At 37.7% G+C, this 26,929-nt stretch overlaps 1 protein-coding gene across 1 annotated transcript in view; it reads left to right on the top strand.

Moving 5' to 3' along the window:
- TNFRSF25 (TNF receptor superfamily member 25) overlaps positions 1 to 26,929 on the top strand; it is a 178,922-nt gene that overhangs the window by 21,633 nt on the left and 130,360 nt on the right. Inside the window, exon 3 of the mRNA XM_044063581.1 lies at positions 17,175 to 17,306. Within this exon, the coding sequence (XP_043919516.1) occupies positions 17,175 to 17,306 (132 nt within the window). The remainder of the gene's footprint in view (positions 1 to 17,174; positions 17,307 to 26,929) is intronic.

The raw sequence follows: 26,929 nt of genomic DNA, 5'->3' as shown, positions 1-26,929 counted from the left end.
GGGGCCAGACCCGGGGCAAATTTCTGATTTCCTATTTCTAGCTAAATAGGGTTAGGGATGGACTCTGCTTCACATGGATGGGGAGCCTGTTCCAGAGAATGGGGATCCTCTGAGACACATATATGTCTTGCCAACATGTCTTTTTATGTTACAAGCAAAATTTAAATCCTTAGATATAGTGGTTCTGCTACTGTTCCTTTTGTGGATGTGAAAAATGTCCAACAGAGCTGAATCTGGGGATGCCTTGTATGCCAGGCATAGATCACTTCTCAACAGCTTGTAGGAGGCTGAGTATAGAGGTGGGGCTTTAAGATGATCCTGATAGACAATGTGTTTATTCCCTGAATTTTCCTGGTGAAGAATCTCTGTGGGTGCTCCAATTGTTTAATATGTTTGATCAGGTGCATGCCAAAGGAAGCATTATACTCAGTGATGGGTCTGATAAGGGCCAAATAAAGTGGTACTATGACTTCCTCGGGCATTTATTTATTTATTTGCTTTTGTTAACCAGGAAAGTCCACTGGGCTGAAATGAGCCCATTTTCAGTGGAGGCCTGGGGAGAAAAGCTCCAAAAAAAACCAATGTACATAATTAAGAGATTATTTAGAGAGTTAATAACAGCTTTTAACAATATACAAGAGTAATAACAGCATTTAACAATATATAATAGAATAATATAGGAGTCAGAAGTGACACAATAACATAGGCAATGCATAGCAACATTTTGTGGAAGACGTGGGTGCTTGGCAGGTATTCAGTAGAGCAGACAGATAATGATAACCTGCACTTACACAATTTTTACACACCATGTGAGGCAGGGTGAGGCACACTGTGCTGTGATTAAGGGTCAGTGCACAATAGGGAGAGTGAAGAAGCATGTGGGTATCTGAGAGATGAGTCACGTTAGTAATCAGGTGACTGAGGGATTGGGGATGGTGCAAGGGCATAGCCAATGAGAGGAGAGATGGTAGAGTCATTTTTTGAATGCCGGGGCATTATTTATAGTCCGTAGAGAAGGTGGAAGGGCATTCCAGAGTTTAGTTACAGTGAAAGAGTAAAGGTATTGGCCTACAGGGAGTTTAGGTCTCTTAACTTGGATAAGTGATTGATTTTCAGATCTTAGCGAATGGTTTGGTTGATAAAGAGTCAGAAGTGAAGCCAGGGCTGGGCATTTGGAGGAATTATAGATGAATTTATGTGCTGTGGCTAGTTGCATGTAAGTTAGGTGTTGTGGGAGTTCTAGCCAGTTCAGGCATTGTAATGAGTGACAGTGGTGGGAGGAATATTTTGCTCTAGTATCGAATTTAGCAAATTTGTTATAGCAACTCTCCATTTTATTTATTAATGACAATTGGATGTTTGTCAGAATGGGGGCACCATAGAGAAGAGAAGGTAGGAGAAAAGTTTAGTTTTGGCAAGTGTCTTTCTAGTAGAGTAGTTTAAAAAGTGTATATGCCGGTAGAGGGTACCAAGCTTTTGGTGTGGTTTTTTTATGGTGTTGTGGATGTGTTGGTCAAAGGTTAAGTTGTCATCTAAGGTTATGCCAAGTAACTTAGTACGGGAAACTACCTCTAAGGCAGTCTTGTTGGAGGGGAAAATGGTGAAATCAGATTTATTAATGGTGGTACTTTTTTTGGACATAAAGAGCAAGAGTTTTGTTTTATTTGGGTTGAGGGCGAGGTGATTATTTGTCATCCAGGTTTTGGTAATAGAGAAAGCATTCTGGGTGATGGTCAGAAGTTCGGTTTCAGAGTTACCAGAGCAGATAATAGTAGAATCATCCACGTATTGAACTACAGATGCATGAGTGAGAGTGGAGTGAAAGTCATTAATAAAAATACTGAACAGGAGGGGCCCTAAGATGGATCCTTGTGGAACTCCAGTAGAAGTAATGAGAAAAGGAGAGATAGAGTGCAGCCATTTGGTGGATTGTTGTCTGTTTGTGAGGTAACTGGTGACCCAGTTAAGGATAGGTGTGGACAAGCCTAGGTGTGAGAGCTTAGAAAAGAGAAGAGGATGGGAGATGGTGTCGAAAGCTTTAAAGAGATCAAGAAAAAGTGCGGAGACAAGTTTACCATCATTGCGGCTGTGGTTAACAGTGTCTAGGAAGGATAGGAGAGCAGTTGTAGTACTATGGCCAGGGCGGAATCCATGCTGAGTTGTGGAAAGTAGTTGGTTTTGGGACAGGTAATCCATGAGTTGAATTTGAATACATGTTTCCATTATTTTAGAAATAGGAGATAGAATGGCTATAGGGCGGAAATTTGAGATGTCTGAATTATTGCCTCCTTTATGTAAGGGTATGATATAAGCTTTCTTCCAAATGGATGGTACATAGGCTTCTTGGATAGAACTATTTATGAGAATATGTATGGGGTAGCTGATGGATTTGGCAGACATTTGAAAGTATTCTGGGGGTTAGCTGTCTGAGATGGTGCTACCGGATTTGACTTTTAGCAGGAGTTTAGACATAGTGGAAGTGGGAACGTGAGAGAAGGAGAAAGACTGGTGGGAAGGCTTTTCTGGGGTATGGTTTGTAGAAGTGGGGTTGCTGTTGTGAGTCGCTGTAGGAAAGGTGGAAGCAAGTTTGGATATAGTGTCTATGAAGTAGGAGTTGAAAAGGGTAGCTAGTTTAGCAGGAGTTTTGCCAGGGTTTGGGCAAGGATTGCTTTTGGTGCCAGGGCTTAATAGAGTGGAGACTGAACTCCAGAACTGTCTTGGGTTATATACCTGTTTTGGAGATGGAGGTAGTACTGTTTTTTATCATTAATAACTAGACACTTTACTTGATTGCGGAGTTGTTTGAAAAGCTGGTGATCTATGGGGTTTTTACTATTATGCCATTTTTTCCATGTTCGGTCTCTGGTATTCATAAGTTTTTTTGTGTCTCTAGAAAGCCAAATTGCGTGATTTGCTTTGATTCTCTTATTCCGGAGGGGGGGCATTCTATTGAGTATATGGACCTGGATTCCATGCCCTTACTTGTAAGTTTAGTGACATAGAATGATTTTCTTACTACTTTGGCCACATGTTGGTCAAAGGCCAGATTACTGTCTACATATGTTGCTAGGTCACAGTGATTCAGATTTAACACTTTTATTAAACATTTTACAGCAAAACTTGCCATAACAAAACTCTACAACAGAAGAAAGAAACTGTTGCAAAAAAGAGTAAAATCCCATGATTGGAGGAACTGCCAGGTCAGCCTCAGTAAGAAGTTGAGATCCCTCGTAAAAGTCTCCAAAGCTAGTTACAAAAACAAAATCACCACTGATTCTAAAGACAACCACAAAGTATTCTATAGCTATGTCAAGAATCTCAATGGCAACACTCAGATCTGCTCTGAGTTACAGCACAATGGCACTAAATATACAGAACCAACTGATGTTGCCAACATCCTGGCAGATAGGTTCAGTGCTAACTTTTCCCCTCTCTCACTCCCTAAAAGGCCCCTCTCTATACCAAAAAAATGCAAAGTTGCAAAAAGCTCCAAAAAAAAAACCAATGTACATAATTAAGAGATTATTTAGAGAGTTAATAACAGCTTTTAACAATATACAAGAGTAATAACAGCATTTAACAATATATAATAGAATAATATGGGAGTCAGAAGTGACACAATAACATAGGCAATGCATAGCAACATTTTGTGGAAGACTTGGGTGCTTGGCAGGTATTCAGTAGAACAGACAGATAATGATAACCTGCACTTACACAATTTTTACACACCATGTGAGGCAGGGTGAGGCACACTGTGCTGTGATTAAGGGTCAGTGCACAATAGGGAGAGTGAAGAAGCATGTGGGTATCTGAGAGATGAGTCACGTTAGTAATCAGGTGACTGAGGGATTGGGGATGGTGCAAGGGCATAGCCAATGAGAGGAGAGATGGTAGAGTCATTTTTTGAATGCCGGGGCATTATTTATAGTCCGTAGAGAAGGTGAAAGGGCATTCCAGAGTTTAGTTACAGTGAAAGAGTAAAGGTATTGGCCTACAGGGAGTTTAGGTCTCTTAACTTGGATAAGTGATTGATTTTCAGATCTTAGCGAATGGTTTGGTTGATAAAGAGTCAGAAGTGAAGCCAGGGCTGGGCATTTGGAGGAATTATAGATGAATTTGTGTGCTGTGGCTAGTTGCATGTAAGTTAGGTGTTGTGGGAGTTCTAGCCAGTTCAGGCATTGTAATGAGTGACAGTGGTGGGAGGAATATTTTGCTCTAGTATCGAATTTAGCAAATTTGTTATAGCAACTCTCCATTTTATTTATTAATGACAATTGGATGTTTGTCAGAATGGGGGCACCATAGAGAAGAGAAGGTAGGAGAAAAGTTTAGTTTTGGCAAGTGTCTTTCTAGTAGAGTAGTTTAAAAAGAGTATATGCCGGTAGAGGGTACCAAGCTTTTGGTGTGTTTTTTTTATGGTGTTGTGGATGTGTTGGTCAAAGGTTAAGTTGTCATCTAAGGTTATGCCAAGTAACTTAGTACGGGAAACTACCTCTAAGGCAGTCTTGTTGGAGGGGAAAATGGTGAAATCAGATTTATTAATGGTGGTACTTTTTTTGGACATAAAGAGCAAGAGTTTTGTCTTATTTGGGTTGAGGGTGAGGTGATTATTTGTCATCCAGGTTTTGGTAATAGAGAAAGCATTCTGGGTGATGGTCAGAAGTTCGGTTTCAGAGTTACCAGAGCAGATAATAGTAGAATCATCCACGTATTGAACTACAGATGCATGAGTGAGAGTGGAGTGAAAGTCATTAATAAAAATACTGAACAGGAGGGGCCCTAAGATGGATCCTTGGGGAACTCCAGTAGAAGTAATGAGAAAAGGAGAGATAGAATAGAGTGCAGCCATTTGGTGGATTGTTGTCTGTTTGTGAGGTAACTGGTGACCCAGTTAAGGATAGGTGTGGACAAGCCTAGGTGTGAGAGCTTAGAAAAGAGAAGAGGATGGGAGATGGTGTCGAAAGCTTTAAAGAGATCAAGAAAAAGTGCGGAGACAAGTTTACCATCTTGCGGCTGTGGTTAACCGTGTCTAGGAAGGATAGGAGAGCAGTTGTAGTACTATGGCCAGGGCGGAATCCATGCTGAGTTGTGGAAAGTAGTTGGTTTTGGGACAGGTAATCCATGAGTTGAATTTGAATACATGTTTCCATTATTTTAGAAATAGGAGATAGAATGGCTATAGGGCGGAAATTTGAGATGTCTGAATTATTGCCTCCTTTATGTAAGGGTATGATATAAGCTTTCTTCCAAATGGATGGTACATAGGCTTCTTGGATAGAACTATTTATGAGAATATGTATGGGGTAGCTGATGGATTTGGCAGACATTTGAAAGTATTCTGGGGGTTAGCTGTCTGAGATGGTGCTACCGGGTTTGACTTTTAGCAGGAGTTTAGACATAGTGGAAGTGGGAACATGAGAGAAGGAGAAAGACTGGTGGGAAGGCTTTTCTGGGGTATGGTTTGTAGAAGTGGGGTTGCTGTTGTGAGTCGCTGTAGGAAAGGTGGAAGCAAGTTTGGATATAGTGTCTATGAAGTAGGAGTTGAAAAGGGTAGCTAGTTTAGCAGGAGTTTTGCCAGGGTTTGGGCAAGGATTGCTTTTGGTGCCAGGGCTTAATAGAGTGGAGACTGAATTCCAGAAGTGTCTTGGGTTATATACCTGTTTTGGAGATGGAGGTAGTACTGTTTTTTATCATTAATAACTAGACACTTTACTTGATTGCGGAGTTGTTTGAAAAGCTGGTGATCTATGGGGTTTTTACTATTATGCCATTTTTTCCATGTTCGGTCTCTGGTATTCATAAGTTTTTTTGTGTCTCTAGAAAGCCAAATTGCATGATTTGCTTTGATTCTCTTATTCCGGAGGGGGGCCATTCTATTGAGTATATGGACCTAGATTCCATGCCCTTACTTGTAAGTTTAGTGACATAGAATGATTTTCTTACTACTTTGGCCACATGTTGGTCAAAGGCCAGATTACTGTCTACATATGTTGCTAGGTCACAGTGATTCAGATTTAACACTTTTATTAAACATTTTACAGCAAAACTTGCCATAACAAAACTCTACAACAGAAGAAAGAAACTGTTGCAAAAAAGAGTAAAATCCCATGATTGGAGGAACTGCCAGGTCAGCCTCAGTAAGAAGTTGAGATCCCTCGTAAAAGTCTCCAAAGCTAGTTACAAAAACAAAATCACCACTGATTCTAAAGACAACCAAAAAGTATTCTATAGCTATGTCAAGAATCTCAATGGCAACACTCAGATCTGCTCTGAGTTACAGCACAATGGCACTAAATATACAGAACCAACTGATGTTGCCAACATCCTGGCAGATAGGTTCAGTGCTAACTTTTCCCCTCTCTCACTCCCTAAAAGGCCCCTCTCTATACCAAAAAAATGCAAAGTTCCTGTAATCACGGCTGCACAGCTAAAAACCACACTCTCCAAACCCAATAACACAGCATCCATAGGACCTGACAACATCCCAGGCTGTGTTCTACATGAACTACAGAATGAATTGGCAACCCACTTATGCACCATGTTCAATCATAGCCTCACCTGAGGCTTTGTGCCCACTGAATGGCGCACAGAGATGTTTATCCCACTCCACAAAGGGGGAGCCACCACGGACCCAGGGAACTACCGCCCCATTAGCCTAATGAGCCTGGACTGCAAGGCCATGGAACGTATCATCATCAAACTTATAAACAAAGACACTGGTAATCTCCAAACTCTGGACTCCACCCAGTTCGGGTTTTTAAAAGGCAGATCATGTCTCCTAAACCTGATAGACTTCTTTGAAGCAGTCACCAATGCCATAGACGATGTTAAGGTGGTTCACACAGCCTATCTAGATCTCTCCAAGGCTTTTGACACCATCCCCTACTCTGGAATTATAGATAAACTCACTAATCTAGATATAAATCCCTGTGTCACAAGATGGGTTGCCAGCTGGCTCACTGACAGAACCCACACTGTATAAGTAGCAGACTCCAAATCCGACTTCAAACCAGTGACAAGTGGAGTACCATAGGGTTTAGTGCTGGGTCCTCTTCTGTTTGGTATCTACTTTTCTGAAGTACAGGCTAACACAGGTCTTTGGCTAATGAAGTTCACAGTTGACTGCAAACTAGGAGTCATAACTGAAACTCCTAATGATGTGGACATCCTACAAAAGGGCCTTACTGAGACATATGCATGGTGTCAAAGCCATGGCCTCAAGCTCAATGCCAAAAAGTGCATCGTCATCCCCTTTGGTAAAAACTCTGTACCCATGAGCTCCCACATAGCTGGCAGTCTACTTAACACCGAAAGTGTAATAAGAGACCTTGGGACACAGGTGGACAGTAGTCTCTCCTTTGATAATCACATCGTCACAGTAATCAGGAAATCTTTCTGTGTGGCACACCCCATCACAAAAGGTTTCTCATCCAGGAAAAAAGAGGTCATTGTTCCCCTCTACTCATGACTCATTAGACCCATTATAGAGTACAACGCCCCTTTTGGTATGTACCTCACAAGACACCAACAACAATTGGAAAAGCCACAGAAATACCTCACAAAGAGGATTACAGGCCTCAAACAGATGCCCTACACAGACCGTCTCAAAAAACTCCAGCTTTACTCTGTCGCATATCGCCTACTCAGAGGTGATCTCTGCCTAACATACAAAGCTATGTCAAACCCAGAGCTGTTGGACATGCTCCACTTAAAGAAATCTCAATCCCTCCAAGCTACACTCTCTAGGGACCTAAACCTTGTCACCACAATAAACAGAACATGCTGGAGGGATAGATTCCTGCCTCAGAGACTTCCCATACTCTGGAACAAACTACCTATCTATATCAAACAAAGCTCCTCATTAGCAATCTTCAAGAAAAATCTTGATGATTGGATGGGAAATAGGAAATTCACCCCGGGGATCACTTCTGTGGCTCTGTTCGACAGGGGCACAGGAAACTAATTTTCTTGGGTGGCGAAAGCCAGGGTACCTTTTTGGCTAGGCTTATATAGGCCCTAGAGCCAATAGCCTAGTACCTACCTGTGAACCTATAAAACAACTAGCATCCATTTGATGAACAAAGCAAAACACTGAAAACAGAAAGCATGAGCAAAAGTAAACTTCTCTTCCTTTGAAACTCACATTTATTCAAAATGTTTAAAGCAATGCATTAAATTACAACAGCTGCACTGGGATTCATGGTCAAATAGCATGCAGTGAACCACTAAGCAGCAGCTTTTTGAATGGTGCAGGAAGTCAAAAGTCAAAGTGTAATGCATTTGCTAATACCTTGGACAATCTACTGGACACAAGTGTACCTCTTCAGGTCCAGTGAAGTGACTTGGTCAGATTCATACTAGGCAAACAAAGGTTGAAAGAATCAGATGCTGTATTACAGGAATCAGCTAATTAACAGCTCATAGTCTTACTCATCTGAATTAAGTACCAGACAAACTGTTGAAGACCAACATAGTGCACCCCATATCCATGCATGCAATAAACAAGTTAAAGTAAAATGTATTCATAGTTAATATTTTAACATTAAACTTGTGGACTTATGCTGTCAATTTAATCACAGCCAAAAATAAGCACGTTGTCAGCAGACAACAAAAAAAAAAAAAAACAAGGAGAGCATGGATCATATGATGAAGCTCTTGTTTACTACAAATGAGTCCTCCTTTGCACCATAATTACTCTACAATGCTGGCCACACACACACACACACGCAAACACACACACACACACACACACACACACACACACACACACACACACACACACACACACACACACACACACACACTTTCTCTCTCAAACATATGACCATGAATTACAGTCCCTTATATGATTGAATATATGCAGTTGTTTGTTTGCAATAAGTAATGACCAAAATGTTTATTTCAGTTCACTGCTGTGAGAACCATATAATGCATCCCATTGTAACCCTATGTCTTCCCAACATCTTAAACATATTTTTCATGTTTTTCTTATATTCTTAGAAAGTTGCATTAACAAGCATTTTCTGAAGGATACAAAGTCTGAAGCTCACATGCATTTCATTATTTAATGACTGCAATCCACAACAATTTGCCAGAAAACCACATATTTTAGAAGGAACAGATCAAAATAATACTAATTTTCTTTACTTAAGAATTCTGGACAAAGCCAAAACTAGTGGATGGTGAGACAAAGGTCACAAAAGGACACCTTTTAAATACTATTTTTATCTATATCTCAACTAGGTAAACCCATTGGAGAATGTGTCCCTTTTCAGAGGTGGCGTGGCCTAGGAATAATGACTGCATGACTTTCTTACAGTTAAACAGTCAAGAAATGGAGGTGGAGATATTCAAACTTTGTACCTTTTTTGTTTAAACACCTTTATTAAATTATTGCTTAAGATATAGGGACACATACACTAATAGAAAAGAAAACAAACCATATTAAAATGTTCCATTTATACACATTACACATTACATAGGAGACTGGCAGTGGCTCAACAGGTAGCACGCTCACCTTTGGTACAGAAGGCTGTGGGTTTTATTCGCACACCAGCTAGATGGATTACTGACACTGCAGTGCAGCATAATTGGGGCACTGCACTCCTGTATGTTGTCCTTCAGAAGAGATGTTAAAGGAAAACTCCACCCTAGAACTAAAAAATCATTATTTTACTCTATATTTGTTTCCTGACCTATTTTAAAACCTCAGAATCACTCTAGGAACTTTATTTCTAATGTTAGCCTATTTTCCACAACATGGCTTACAATGAGAGCAAGTCTTTTGGAATCAGGCCTTAAATGTCCTTAGAATATCTATAAATCTATGAACTTATGAATCTCAGGGATCAGAGAAAACACTCAACATATCAAAAACAAAATCCTCAAATCAGGCTGGGTTTTTAAATATATGTATTATTTACTTGTAAAGATTAAAGGATAAGAAGTTACATATTCATCTGCATTTTTAATAATGTAGTTGTAGGTTAGTATTAGGCTAGCTGCCTTTGTGGGTCATTTTAAAGTTAGTTAATTATCCATTTTGAGAATCAATCCTTGCACCTTGTGTTTGTAAGGTAAACAGCTCAACCATTATGCCAGACAACCCTCTACTTCAGGATTGTACCCCCACCCCCACACACACTGCACTGCATTATTTGCATGCCATCCATCTGGTATGGGAATAGAACCAACAGCCTTCAGCTTCAAAGATGAGTGTGCTGCCTGTTGCTCCATTGACACTCCTGATAATCTGTTTATATCTGGAAAACTTATCACATTTACTGACTGAAATCATTAACGTTGTTTATTCACAAGCTTTATTAGCAACAAAACAACACTGTATATTAATACTGGGGTTAACCAGAAAAAATATAATTACTTGTGGAGTGCACTTTGGCTGAAGATGGCCTCGTGTGTTTTAAAGTAGACAATTTTAGCATTGTATTTTTTTTTCAGTCGTGATCATTGCACTATTATATCCATCAATACTGTGATAAGAGCATTTTAAAAGATTTCTATGCTGCATTTTTATCATGAATGGTCTTTTTTATATCAATATTTAAATATGGAGTGGGCTTTCATCTAACATACCTATCGTATAAAGACAGAAAGATGTTGAAAAATGTACTAGGGCTGAGTCTCATTTGGTTTATTTAGTAATGAAAGTTTAGCTGGTAAGGATAAGCTCAGCCAGTGAGATGATTTCCTTGTCATGTTTACATGATCTCTAAGTAGAAATGGTTCCTGCAATGTTAATCAGTTTGGCAGACAATTAGAACATGATTTCAGCGTGGTCCTTAAAGAATGAGTAATATTATAGGAAGGCAGAGTCAGTATGGCTTATTAGTAAGAAAACAATATTGCTGACAGTCAGTAGCTAAGGTGGTTGGGTTATGTAGAAGTGATATTTATTTATTGACATTTGATTACCAGACAGTCCAACTAGGTTGGTGCCCATTTATAGTGGAGGCCCTGGGGGAAAATATTACAAAAACATTTTAAGAAGAATAATCTTACAATCTTCAAAAGTAATGCAAAAAAGCAAGAAAACATATCTACAGTTTAAACAATTATACTAAATCTGAGCAAATCGCTTAGTCGTTTGGTTAGTGTGTTTTAATAAAGAACAGTTACTTCACTGTGTGGTCCATATTTTTTTATTTTCCGTTTTTGTGCAGTTATAGTTTGTTGTCCATTTGAACACATTACATTGCATTAAGGGTTGAGATTAGATGTTGGGGAATCCTTGGTCAGGGTTGCTGTACTTTTTATGAAATGAGTTGAATTCTATTGCAGTTTCAAGTGGTGAGTTAGTGGGAGAAGGGTTAGGGTGGAATTTTTGGCCAGAATGTAAACTTTCTTTAATGACCGAACAGAAATTTTTAGGGTTGTGTTTACTATTATTCTGAAAGTTGTTATAGTATATTTTTGTCTCCATTTATTTGCTTTTTAGTACTGTTGAGGGGCATTGCGGAATTTTCTAGATATTGTGGTGTTTTCCATTATTTCCATGCCCTTTCTCTATCCTGCATTATCACACTACTTATCTCGAATAGCCAAATTGCATTATTTAATTTTAGTCTCTTCCTTCTAGGGTGAAAGGCTATTTAAGATATTAAGGAAAGTTGTACTGAATTCATTTACAGCATCACCTGAGGGGAGGATTTTTAGCAGTTTCCAGTTAATAGATAATAGGATAATGAATATTTCTAGGCTAAACTTGGACAGATTGTGTGTTGTTTATAAACATGCTGTTTGAGTGGGTGTGTGAGATGTCTGGTTGTAAAGATTGGGAAATAGTAACTGAGAAAGTCTGACATTGTACCTGTGGAATTTGCTAGTGTCTGATACTAGGATCCAGTCTAAGAAATTTCATGTCTCACTGTAATGTGTGGAGATATTAATTAGTTGTGTGACACATTTGTGTAGATTGTGATGACCCACCACTGAAACAGTAATCAAGGAGCCTCAATTCTCACCACTGGCACCAGTGGGGGATGCACACTGGGAGGATAACAGATACACACACAGTGTTTCCAGATGCAGCTCTCTGCATCAAGTGCAATTTCCCTTAAGAGCACATAGAGACCATAGTCAGTCTGGGGTTGGATTCTCCCTCTTTCTCCAGATCCCCAATAAGACTCCCCACTGACACAGCTATAGAGTTGAGATCTCAGCTGAGTGGCCAAGCCAAGACCTCCAGCACCCTCTCTGTCCAACCAGTGCTTCATATCCCTGCCCAAGTAGCTGACACACATAGTCTTTAAGGTTTGAGTTATGCACACACACACACACACACACACACACACACACACACACACACACACACACACACACACACACACACACAGACACACACACACATACACACGCACACACGCACGCACACACACACACACACATATACACATGGGAAAGGCTGGCACATGTTTACTAGCTATGCCCCCTTTTCCCAGACTATAAGGTAGTTATCACTGCCACCAGACAAATACTTATCAGCTACTTTAAGGCCTTTAACAAAGGGTGTCCAATCTTACTGTGTAATATTAATAGTAATACAAATGGTAGTTTGACCAAGAGCAAGGCTATTAGGAGTAACCCACAATGTCACCAAATAAATATGCAAGTACTCTCAAAACTTAAATATCTCTACACAAATCAGCCAATGGAAGGTTTAAAAATATTTAATAATAAATAATAAAAACAACAAGACAATACTAAATATATATATATATATATATATATATATATATATATATATATATATATATATATTCACAGTGACATCAGAGTTCAAAATCACAGTAAATATTTAAAACAATATTGCAGGACAATCTCAAATGAATAAAGAAAAATATCTAAATTAAACTTCACTATATTCCTGACTGTATCTAAGAGAATTACTATACCCTTATTATCTTACTTAAGAGGAAGGCAAATCTGGTGAATGGATCTTCTAGCTGTTGTTGTCAGGTCCAAGATAGAATACAGAATGCTGTGTCTCTCTAAGAGACTTCTTAAATTAATATATCAGATATTATTGCTCGGGTAGCTTGCAGAATGACATAATTTCTTGTCATCTGACTCTATCCCAGGTGAAACCCCCACTTCTGGAAGATAGCAGTATCTAGCACCTACCTGTGAAAATACATAGACCTCAGATCTTTGGCAGATGCTAGAAGTCATAAAGCAATTACCTTCCTTCATGTTTTCAAAACTAGTAATTAGTTTACTTTAAAGATAATACAGAAAACTGCCTAGTTTTAGACGTTGTATCTCCTTGCTGCATTGAAACTGAAAGGTACCATATTTTTATTGTGTTGCCATAAAGCAGTTTAATTTCAGCCATTTTTCTGAAGTTAACCTCCTGTATTCCAGTTTCCACTGTTAAAATGTGTACATTTAAACAGTTACAATAGTGCACATACATTTCTATTCTTTTTGGCTACATTTCACGCAGCAATCTGCAAATACCTTCAAGCAGTTTGATATACACATGACATACAGGTCTAATACAGTTATAACACAAGTATTTTATATAAATCACGTTGATATTCACAAATTACATATAATTATTTACAAATTCCACATGGCTGTGCGGGCAGTATCCCCCTTTGTCGCATAGATGTTGGGGAGCTACTGGTTATGTTCAATAACATTGATATTGACATCACCTAGTAGTATTTTTTATTGTGGAATTGTTATGGATATCCAATGTAGGATATCTCCCAGCATAGCTGTACTGTCTCCAGGAGGGATGTAAAGGACAGTAATACATGCTTGTTTATATTTGTTTATTTTCAGCAAAGTAATAAGAAGCTCTGCTGTACTGAAGTTTGGTATTGGTTTGTTGTAAGGGGGAAATGTGGTAGTTGTTGGGAAATATTTGAGCAATACCACCACTTCTCCTCTTTATATGGTCATTATGGATGATAGTATAGCTGAGGGTGTAGTTTGGAGCCATTTGTGTTGGGTTTAAGCCAAGTTTCAGTTATATCAAGAATATCAGGCTTGTATTGGGGTAATCCAGGTATGTTGTTCAGTAGTTTTGGTTCTTATGTTTCTAATAATTATGGTGGCAAAAGTTAGATTATTGGGGTGGGTGGACAGACCACTGTGGAATTGGAGTAGTGTGTGGAAGGGAATTGTCTTGATGTTGGCTGTGATAGGTGGGGCCAGGATTAGGGTAAATGTCTCTTCCTAGAAGGATTTTAGTATATTACTGTGTGACAATGTGAGGTGTTGCCAGGTATGCCAAGAGAAGATGGGCAGTGGTGTGGATATTAATTGAACTTCTGTTGCCTATAGGCAGCTGTAACATAAGGTATTACTGATTCTTGTTGGGAGTATTTTTCCACTTCATTTTATTTTGATTGGAGTTGAAATGGACTTAATCGGTCTACATTTAGGGTAAAGGTGAGGGGTATGATTAAGTAGTTTGGTGAGATGAGTGGAGAGTTTAGGGAAGAAGTATAGATAGGTGGTTGGGACAGAGTTGAAAAATTGTGAGAGCTATTATTGAGTCATGGTAGGGTGAGAAATGCTTCAGCTGGAGGAGAAGAATATAGGAGCTGAATAGTTGCTTGATTAAGTAAACAGATCTGTATTTTATTGATAGCAGGTAGTGGGGGAGGAGGAATCAAGAAAGAAGCAAGAAGTTGCAGGCTTGTAGGATATCTAGTGGTGGTGACATCTGAAAGCTGTTATAAGGCAGGTAGGAAGGAAGCATTTTCTATGAAGGAAAATAGTTAGGTTGCCCTGGTATCTTCTCGTATGTTTCTGAAATGTAATAAATAGAGGAGTTTGAAAGGATAGATTATGAGGATGTAGTTAAGATAGGAAGTAGTGACAATTTATTTGGGGAAAGTCGAAGCCGAAATGTAGAATAATGGATAGGTACTGTTTGGGAGGGGTTTGTCCGTGAATGGATATAATGCAAACCAGTATGGGAGGGATAAAGGTTGTTGGGAATTATGGTAAATGTTAGATGGATATTGAAAATAGGAAAATAGAAACAGGAGTATTTATATGATATTAGTAATTTTTTTAAGCTTCTGGTTCTACCCATCCTTGACCATTGAGTACCCCCCCCCCCCACATTGCACTTTTGACACCTTTGTTTTCTTATTGGCTGTCCAAAGCCATATTGCCATATGGGGACAAGACTGATGCTGAGGCAAGAAGTCATTAGGGTTGCCACCTTTTCAAATCCCCAAAGTGGGACATTTTTGGTACAAACGTCAGATTTTCCAGGCCAAAACATACCCACGGCCAGTACAAAGGACATAACTTCACTTTTTTGCCTAAATAAAAGCTTATTCATGTAGCATTTTAGTTGCTTATTCTGTTTCTTATAACATTTAGGTGTTTCAGATACAGAATAACTGTTTTATGCAACTATTACGTAAAATATAGGAAATAACTTTGTCCTAAAATCTCAGGACATTTGTCATTTTTACAATATTTTGACAGGGCACAACTGCCCAAAGAGGGACTTTCCCTCACAAAGTGGGACATGTGGTAACCCTAGAAGTCATCCACACTTCATTTGGATTTTTTTTTTTTAGTTTTATGGTCTATCCTTTTAGTGTCATTGCCACATCAGATGTACAATGGTGTTGCTGTGGCTCTAATTCTACTGCCAACCTGCTGCTGCATTCTCTACTGTTTCTAGGAAGGTTAAAATCTGCAGTTTTCACTTTGGGTCACTGCCCTCCACTGGTAAATCCCTTAAGTGCCTCGCTAGGAAAGGCAAACTGGCAAAAACACTATTCATTCCAAAAAACCTCTGAGGGACTACAGAGAGACCAGTCAACTACATGAATCTTGGCCTTCTGCACTACACTCAGGTCTCCATCCCACTGTGCCTTACAGCTGACACAGAAAAAGGGTAGTAACTAATTGTTGTAGGAATAACAAGCCTACAGAATCACTCATCTGACTTTGCATATGGTATATCCATTTAGGTTAAAATCTCCAACTGTTATAATATTGTCACCTTTGATCTTTTAACTTCTAGAAGGCCATTAAGCTATGAGATTGTTACTAAATCTATGAGCCCATCTGATGACTCTGTCTTTGCCGAACAGTATGTTGACTGACAGATATGGGTTTTGCTTTATTGTATGTATTACCTTGTCTTTATTAACTTTAGAAAGCAGACGTGGGCATGAATTATTTTTATTTGCTGCTTAAATGAAGATGTGTGAATGAACACTGTATTCTTATTTTGTGCGGGGGGGGGGGTTACTTTTGAATGTGAGTTCTTTTTTACACTGTGTATTAGATGGTGGGCATGGCACACCCCAGCAGAATCTTTTCTATAGAAATACACAGACTAGCAGAATAATAAACAAACTTTTAAGCAACCAAATAATCTCACGTTTAGCAGCCAAACTAATAATTAACCCATTCTATGACATTAGAAATAAAGGTAATTCAGCACCTGTACTACAAGGCCCTAAAACCAAGTTCTACTCCATAAATTACTGTTAGGCCTCAAGCTATGGGAATCTATTCAATCATGTCTTAAAAAAAGCATCTTCTTAATCAAAATTCACATAGAATTAAAAGATCAACTTCACAAATTTGTTAAATAACAGTATTATCTTTCTGGTTGGCCTGCCACATTACCTAATTTTGCCACAGTTTATCTTTGGCTTCATACTCTCATTCCAGCAACTCTGTACTATAACCATCCCAATGCAAAGCTTACTCAGATCATGTTACTATGATTTTTGTTTTATATAACTGTATATACATTCATATAATTTTTACAATGTTTTTGTTCTTATTATATTTCTAATTGCAATGTAAATCTTAAACTGCATTTTTTACTTTCTTAATCTTTCCCAGGCTGAGAATGAAGTTGGTCATTTGTGATCAGTGCTTTACCATGGTTAACACATTCAAATAAAATAAAATAAATAAATTAGATCACAAGCATTTGTATGTTACTCCTATTTGTATACCCTCAGTACTTTATGCAATTTCTTTCCTCTTCACCTGATTCCTTGTCAGTTGTTTTAGGTTATTTTCAATATATGTAGCCATAAATGTTATTTATTTTCCCCGTTAAATAGTTTAAAGTGATGAAATGCATGTTTAGAATACATCAGTAGTCTCAGTTTTCTAATTCTGAAGTTTTGATTGCTATATGATTTCATTTGCAGGTAATTACAAAGAGTCACCATGCAACAGTCCAGGCACTGCTTCTATATGCAAACCCTGTGGCAAAGGCACTTTCCTGGCACACAAGAATGACATGACTTCCTGTTCAAGATGCACTTTATGTGATGATGGAGGTAAGTATTATGGTGCCTTATGGAAAGCGTTTAGAACACACCAATACTACTAGTAAAATGAACCAATCATTTAACAGATTGTTTAACTGACTAAGTAATCAGTCGTATAATGTGTATTGATTCTTATCCAATGCCTTTATATTGTGTCTAATTTGTTACAATTATTTAAACTGCATATTTTTGTTTTATTTTTGAAAATTGTAAAATTATTGTTTTTAAATGTTTTGAAATAATTTGGAGCTTTCGCCCTGGGCCTCCTCTGAAAATGAGCTTCTATCCAATCAGACTTTCCCGACAATCAAATGTCAATAAATAAATAAATCAGTAAACTTTTGTGTAACAATCACTTAATCATCCTCTACAATCACATTAACATATTCGATAAGCATTTACAACCCAGGTTTACAGTTATCTCACATTTTTTCATAGAATTCTTTCTACAAATATTTTCATTCAGTATACATAAAACAGATGAAATGTCTTTTTCACATACACTGTCTATTATAGTGCTTTCAGTTAATTTTTTTAATCCCATAGATTATCCATCGCTGTCATTTACTTACCACAATTGTCCCACTACACAAACCGAGTAACATGAATCAAGCAAACCACGACCATTATGAATTGAGAGATCACCAATGAGTAAATCCCACGTCTAAGTTACAACATAAATCCACTACTGACAGCGAAAATAGTCAAAACATAAATCCACTACTGACAGTGAAAATAGTCAAAACATAAATCCACTACTGACAGCGAAAATAGTCAGAACAAGAATGAAAATTAAATCATATAGTTATAGCAAAACTCTAAATGGCAATGCTCAGATCTGCTCTGAGCTACAACAGAATGGCATTAAATATATTGATCACAAGGATATTGTCAATATCCTGGCAGATCGATTCAGTGCAAACTTCACCCTCCTCTCACCCCCTAAAGGGCCCATCTCAATACCGAAATATTGCCAAATTCTGGTAATAACAGCCACACAGGTAAAAAACGCACTCTCCAAAGCCAAGAATACAGCATCCATGGGACCAGATGACATCCGAGGCTGTGTACTCCATGAACTACAAAATGAACTGGCACCTCCCCTAAGTGTCATGTTTAATCATAGCCTCGCCTCAGGCTTCGTGCCCACTGAGTGGTGCACAGCTACAGTTATCCCACTCCACAAGGGGGGATCCACATTAGATCCCGGGAACTACCACCCCATCAGTCTGATGAGCCTGATCTGCAAGGCAATGGAATGTATTATCATGGAACTTATAAACAAAGATATTAGCAACCTTCAACACTGGACCCCACGCAGTTTGGTTTCGTGAAGGGCCGATCTTGTCTCCTGAACCTGAGTGACTTCTTCGAATCAGTCTCCAGAGCTGTGGACAAGGGTAAGGTGATCCACACAGCCTATCTGGACCTCGTCAAGGCCTTTGACACCATCCCCCACTCTGGAATCATAGATAAACTTACTAAGCTGGGCATTAATCCCTACGTCACTCAATGGGTTGCCAACTGGCTTACTGATAGAATCCTCACTGTAAAAGTAGCCAACTCCAAATCCATCTCCAGGCAAGTGACAAGTGGAGTACCTCAGGGTTCAGTCCAGGGACCGCTCTTGATTGGCATCTACTTCTCTGAAGTACAGGCCAACACTAAGGGACTCTGGCTAACAAAGTTTGCAGATGACTGCAAACTGGGAGCCATTATTGAATCCCAAAATGATGTGGATATTCTACAAAAGGGCCTTACAGAAACAGATGCTTGGTGCCAGAGCCATGGGCTCAAGCTCAATGCCAAGAAATGTATAGTTATCCCCTTTGGGAAAAAACATGTACCCAAGAGTTACCACATAGATGGCAGTACACTAAACACCGAAAGTGTGATAAGAGACTTAGGGACACAGGTGGACAGTGGTCTCTCCTTCGATAACCACATCGCCACAACAGTCAGGAAATCCTTCTATGTGGCACACCTCATCACTAAGGGCTTTTTATCCAGGAAAAAGGAGGTCATTGTCCCACTGTACTCATCCCTCATTAGACCCATTATAGAATACAACGTCACGTTTGGTATGTACCTCTCAAGACATCTGCAACAACTGGAAAGGCTACAGAAACACCTCACTAAAAGAATCACAGGCCTAAAGCAGATGCCCTATGATGATCATCTAAAAAAACTCCACCTATTCTCTGTCGCATATCGTCTACTCAGAGGCGATCTGTGCTTAACATACAAGGACATGTCAAACCCAGAGCTGTTAGGCATGCTACACTTAAAGAAATCCCAATCCCTCAGAGAGACACACGCTCCAGGGATCTAAACCTTGTCATCACAATGAACAAAACATGCTGGAGGAATAGGATCCTAACCCAGAGACTCCCCTGACTCTGGAATAGAACCAGTAGTATATTGATGGTGTAGAGTGTTATTTTTTTTACTAGACAGCTTCAAAAATTGCTTGTGATAATGGAAATTCAGACAGTTGTGGTAAGGGGTAAATCAAGCATAAAAATAGGTACATAACCCCTGAAAATAGGCACATCATGTACATCAGTAAATCAGGCCTGTAAATAGGTATGTTGCTCCAAAATAGGGACAGTTGAGAGGTCTGCCTCAAGCAAATAACCTTCCAATGCAGCCATTATGTAACATTCTTCTTCTTCCAGCTTTTTCCCGGTTAGGGGTCGCCACAGCGGATCATCTGTCCGCTCATGATTGGCAGTGGAGTTTTTGCAGTATCTAGTTGCCAGCCCAGTTCCCAACCTTCCACAGAAGACACACACACACACACACACACTCACACCTAGGGCCAATTTAGAGTGTCCAATCCACCTACTGCATGTCTTTGGGATGTGGGAGGAAACCGGAGCACCCGGAGGAAACCCACACGACCACAGGGAGGACATGCAGACTCCGCACAGAAGACACCCCAGCCGAAAATTGAACCAGAGAACCACTTGCTGTGAGGTGGCAACGCTAACCGCTGTACCACCATGGCCGCATTCATGGTGTTAAAAAGGGCTACATGCCTGACAGGGCTTTTCTTCACAAAGAAAGACCAAATGATTGTTGTAATTGTTAGTCCTTTGCTAGTACAAAGAAGTTAAAGAAGTCTACTCAGTAGAAAATCATTGCAATGTTTATTTATTTTAATTATTTAATTTTGTTAATCAGGGTAAAAGTCTGGCCTCCTTGGACCATTTACTGAATCAGCTTGTGAACATAAACAAACAAGCATGAAGTTAAAATATAAAGACTGAGAAAATGTGGCTAGAATACTACATATATAATATAATACAATACAGTTATGGAGTAACTTTATACATAGTGCAATCAAATGAGGAAACAAATATGGTAAAGTGATAGACTAAATGGAGAAATAGTTATTGAAAACAAAGTTATGTATACAGAGTAAAGTATTCCAAAAGATGTAAGATTGAGAAAAATGTTAGTATGCGTAAGGTTAGAGAATTGGACATCATTGCATGGTACACATATTTGAGTGTTAGCAATGAGAGTTTGAGAACATGAAGAGAATGTGGGGTTGGACCAGGTAATTAAACCAGTTTTATGCCAATAGCAGGTTGCATCTTTGAAGATTAAATGTTTTATAAGTCTTCTTTAAGAGAGGTGGAAGGGGATTCCCAGACTTGTGGACCAAGAATGGAGAAACTGTGGTCATGCACTGAAGTTTTGTTTTGTTTTGGGTTTCTGGAGGAGACTATGTTGAAAGATAGGTATCTAAGGTTGTAATTTGCGGTTCATAGAAATAGCTGGATAACAAAGAAAGGGAATGACTGAAGATTAATTAGTTTGAAAATTAAAGACCCTAGTAATAGTTTTATCCTGTGAGTGTGAGAAACCAGTGGACTTTGGCAAGGACCCCTTTGCCTTGGCAGTCACTGCTTCAGGTGGAAAAGTTAGAAATCAGGGTGACAAAAATAGTTGAGAGTTGCTTTTCACATTTGTTAATTGGATGTGCTGTTGGAAGTTAGGGGGTTGATCTAACCATATCCCTAAGTAATGAAAATGGGTGGTGGTTTCTGGTGGAGAGTTGGCTTATTAAGCATTCTTTGCTGTTTGCTGAGCACCTTGAAGAGATTGTATTATTTTTTTTTTTGGGGGGGGGGGATTAAAGAACAGTTTCCTTTGAGTTATCTAGGTGGAAATTTGAGACATAGATTCTTGTAGTTGTTTTTTGATAACAGATGTCCACACTGCCATGACTTTGGTTAAAATTTGTCAACAAAGTCGTCTGGGCAATCTCTTTCAAAAACATGCATGACAGGTTATGACATTCGTCTACAAATACCTTGTCATCAGACATCATTCTTGTAATTCTCTCAAACTGTCCTTTCACCAAGAAGTTTTTTTTTTATTTCTGTGCAAGGGAGTGTCACTCTTGAAATGAAGGTAAGCATTAGAAAAAACTGAGATTCTATTTTTATTAGACTAAGGCTCCCCTTAATTTTATAAATACTAAAAGGTAGGGCTTTCCATATTTATTAGACTAAGACTCTCATCACTTTTATAAATAGTAACAGCCAAGTAATCAACAAAATGAATAGATACAGAATGTGTAAACCTCAAGAAAGGAGTGGTACTGCTAATATCTTCAAGAAATTCATCCATCTTTCAGGTAGTATCATTCCACAACATACAAATATCATCACAGCATCATACATAGTGCTTCCAGCTAGGAGCAAATGTGGGCCATAATACAAATTGTTGCTCCCAGGCCTACATCACTAGATTAGCTTAAATGGGAGCACATACTGCACCCATAGAAATGTATTTATTCTGTTTAGAATACTCAACCTCAAAACAGGTAATGTAAATATGTTGTAAGTAATTGCTATGTAAATTGTTAATCACTATGTAATCCAATGTAAATACTGTCTGTTTATTTTAACTGTGGAGCTTTTCTCCCCGGGCCTCCGCTGAAAATGGACCTACGTCCAGTCGGACACTCCCGGTCAACAAATTTAAATAAATAAATAAATAAAATAAATAAATAAATAAATAAAAAACATATAAAATTATTGTTTAAAGCAATATCGATAAATTCTACGAAAATATTAATATCAACAGATGTTAAGAAATAACAAGTCGAGCGGTCTTCTGAGGGCAATGCAATTCCTTCTTTAGGTACAATAGAGGAAAATAAATCAGTGGCACCATTGCAAAGAAATGATAATTACTCACTATATGATTCATCATTAAAATAAGCCAAAAAGTCCCATGAATCCTTAACATGTAAAGATACTCTTTTGTAAAGGCCTTAAACTTCCAATCAATAAAACATGCAAAGGGGTATGTTTTAGACTGACGTGCTTCCTCCATGTGTCTCAAAGGCAGGTTAGAAACATCTATGTGTATCGTCTGAGTTGCTAAATATTTTTGGAGTCAAATGTTTATCCAATGACAAAAACTAAAACATAGTAAGTGAAATAAGCCATATAAATGTAAATCATTTAAATATAAATTAGTATTTCTGCATGCTATTATTGTTTTCATTAATGGATGCAGGTAACCTGACATTTCACAAAAAAACACCTTTTACTTTTATGTTCCTCACCACTCACACACTTCCCTGAGAAAGACATCCACTCATGTTCTCCTCTTCCCACCTCTGCAAATTATGATACTATGCCCTGCCCTTTGTACATTGTTACTTGGGTTGCATCAGCATGCTGTTGGTTTTACATGCATCTTTTTTACTGTAGCTTATCTGCTTTACTCATCTGCTGTGTTTTGATGCTATGTCCAGGCTGCTGCCTCTTTGCTAGTGCCATTATATACAGTGCCCACCTCCATCTGGCATGGTCATCCTCTGTTACTCGCTCCTGCACTGACTCCTTGTATGACCCAGCCTCCACTGCCTAGTGTGCTGGGTACTGCAGTCCCTGCAAGTGTCCACCCATCTGTAACTGGTTCCTAAGCATATTACATAACACTGCAAACACTGACACTATTTTTGCACATATACCAGGGTCATATTGCAGGCACTATTGGATGAATTCAGGCAATAAAAGTGTGCCTTCAGCAGTCCAACCACATGCTCAATAATGTTTCTTGTTTATGACTGGGTGTTGTTGTATCCAAGGTCTGTTTGATTTTGTCAATTTATTATGGATGTCACAATTCTGGGGCATATCTAGCATCATCAGCAAGATGTGCCTGTGGAAAGTCACCCCTCACAAACCACAGATGCAGGTCACAGATATGCCATATGTGGGAGTCATGATAACTGCCTGGTTAGCTTACACACACAACAGACCACGTGGCAGTTGATGAAATGATAGACTTTGCAGTTTATGTACCTCCTACCCAATTCACCTGGTAGGGCATTTATTACAATTTTGGTAGTCTATGGCCCCTAGTACCTCAGGCAAATAAGCTATATCACAGTACTTTCACATGGTGCTATCTCAGTCCTCTAAGATGTGTTGGAACCACAAATGCTCCCCAACATGTAGAAGCATAACATTGAGAAACTGAGGGAATATTCCCAATGCAGATGCCTGAGATATCCCCACTGTGTCACCAGTAGGTTGTTGAAAGGTCCTTGTAGCTAACACATATAAACCCATACATCTTTTTTTTCTCAAATGTTTTTTATTTTATTTTTCAAATACATTTGAATGAATTCCATAGTAATTATACATAACATCTTAAATAACTATGTACACTATTTACATTATCCTGACACTATAACAGATCTTAATGTATACAGTTACTTTATAAGTATGTCCAATCCATTATCAGAGTGTCTGATCAATTATTATATAGTGTCAATCAACAATAAGACTTTTCCCCAAGGGTTGTTGATAAATGGCTTTGGATAAATTCTTAGTTCTTTAATTTTAATTTCCAATAATGCTGTGGTCTTCAGTAGGCTGTAGAAGTCTTCTAAGCTTGGTATTGTGTTTGTATTCCATCTTCTTGTTATACCCTTCCTTGAAATTGCAAGTATGGTCCATATTAGATACATGTTTGACCTATTCAAATGAGGACCTTCGTTCATATTTAATAATACAAGAGCTTTAGTTAAATAAAATGGTTCATTAAATAAAGTTTGTAGAAAGTTATTCATACCATTCCAAAATGGCTTAATTTTAACACAATCAAAGACAATGTGGTTCCAATCTGCATTGTGTACTTGCTCATATCTCCAACATATTCCTTTTATGGAAGAACTAATTTCACTGATTCTATCTGAGGTTAAGAATGCTCTGTGCGAGCATTTCCAATTAAAAACTTTCCAGTATTGTGTAAAGGATGTATATTTTATCAATAATAAGATATTTGTTTTAATAACTGTACTGAGTGCCCCTTTGTTATATATTTCCAATGTGAGGTTTTGGGTGTTGTTTTATAGTTTATCAATATTTTGTAAAAATTACTGTTTCCCATGTCAAAGTCATATACGATTTCATATATGTATTTCATAAATGTAGGTATGTCTTTAAATGAAGAATTGTTAATTATTCTACTTAAATCTTGTGAATATGACAGAATACTCTGTAAAGTTAGCCAGTCCTGTTGTGGAATTTTGTATGCTGTTTTTATTACTTGCATATCTAAAACTTTTAGTTATTTGATACATTGGAGCCAACAAACAAGTAATTTCTGTTCCCAAGAATTAATAGTTTCTCTATATATTTTATGTGGAAAGTTCTTTGTGACTATAAATGGGGTTAAAAGATCAAACCAGATTTTTAAATCTATATTTGCATTAATAATTTTCCTAAATCAGTCAATGTAATAATTAATCATACAAGTTTTAGTAGGTTTAGTTATGTTATACTGCATATGAATACATAATATGTGCCATGGCAAATTGTTTTTATCTGTTATTTGATTTTTTTTTTGTAAATCAAATTCATTTATTGATATTACAGTTAGTATTTTTTTTTCCAATTTGCAGAGTAATTTGGACTTATCCAATCTGAGATTGTTTTAGATATTGATGCTTTTATATATGTTTCTATATCAGGAAAGTTTAATCCTCCCTGTTTCCATAGTCTGATATGATGTATTAAAGCTATTCTTTTGGGAAACCATAAAAATTTTATTAGGCATGAATTTATTTCTTTAAGTATACTCCTTTCTGGTAACAGTTGTATTGCTAAGGCTATATATAGGATCTTGGGTAGTAAAACCATTTTTATTAACTGTAGTCTATCTTCAAATGTTAATATTATTTTGTTCCATTTTTCCACAGAGATTTTAATTGCATTGATGATATTATTGTAGTTTTTTGGGACTAATTCATTATTATCCTTGCATAACTCAATTCCTAGATATTTTAAGGTAGATTTGTGTTTCCCTATGATGTGACCCCCCTTAGTCTGCAGTTCTTTTTTTATTTAAAAATAAACACTTTGATTTTGATTAATTGAATTGGAGTCCTGAAGTCATATGAAATTTGTCAGTTAATATATATATAATTCTTCTAATGTCTCTTTTTAATTAGATAATGTTAGTAATATGTCATCAGCAAATAACATTACTTTAGAATTGTATTGTTCATTAACATCTATTCCTTTGATTTTTATATTGTTATGAATTGAATCTGCCAATATTTCAATAACAAGCGCAAATAGTATCAGTGACATGGAACATCATTGCTTAGTGCCTTTTGTTATATGTATAGATTCAGAGGTAAAAGGACCCAACTTGACATACACTAAATTATTTGTATATATATTCTTTAGGAGATGAACAAAGGATGCAGGCAATTCAAATAGCATTAGGATTTTGAATAAATAGTCCCAATTTAGGGAATCAAAATCTTTCTCTATATCTAAGCCAATTTTGAGTGTTTCCTTATTTTCTTTATTAACATAATCTATAAGAGAAATTATTTTTTTAATATTGTCATGTGTGTGTTTATGAGGGTCTATATTATATTCTCCAAAGCCGACAATGTGGAATCTGACATTGTCGACACGAGAATATCGAACGCTCAGATTCTCAAGCGTGTAAATGGAAATCTCCATAAAGGGATATTTCTGTTTACTGCAATGTAGTGCGGTCTCAGAGCTGGTATATTTAAGTAGCGGGAGATGTGGGGGTGCAGTGGGGCTTTCCCCCCTGCTTAAACCCATTAGGGTACTTTTTTCTTTTTTTTTTTGTCTTTTTATAAGGTCGATGTTTGAAGACATCAACCATATTTTGTTCAATGTTTTCAAATGTTGATCTTATAATATAGACCCGTTTATGATATATAAATCCAGTTTGATCATTATATATTGTTTTGGATAGTGGTATTTTTATTCTGTTAGTTAATATGGTCATAAATATCTTATAGTCATTATTTAATAATGATATAGATCTATATGAGGTACAGAAGTTTGGGGATTTGTTTTCCCTTAGGATCGGTGTGATTAATGAATATTTCCAAGAGGGTGGTGTTAAAGCTTGAGACTGAATTTCTAATAGAGTTTTATGGAAGAGGGATAGTATCTTTGAAGGAACAACTTTATATATTTCCATAATTATGCCATCTATACCTGAAGCTTTATTATTTTTACCCTCTTTTATTGTATCTGAAATTTCTTTGTAGGATATGGGTGCTTGCAGATCTAGTTTTAATTTTTCTGCTATTTGTTTTA

The sequence above is a fragment of the Protopterus annectens genome, chromosome 2.part1 (genome assembly GCF_019279795.1).
Source record: "Protopterus annectens isolate FY-2018-M chromosome 2.part1, PAN1.0, whole genome shotgun sequence".
NCBI classification, from domain to species: Eukaryota; Metazoa; Chordata; order Ceratodontiformes; family Protopteridae; genus Protopterus; species Protopterus annectens.
This window is presented reverse-complemented; position numbering and strand designations above follow the sequence as displayed.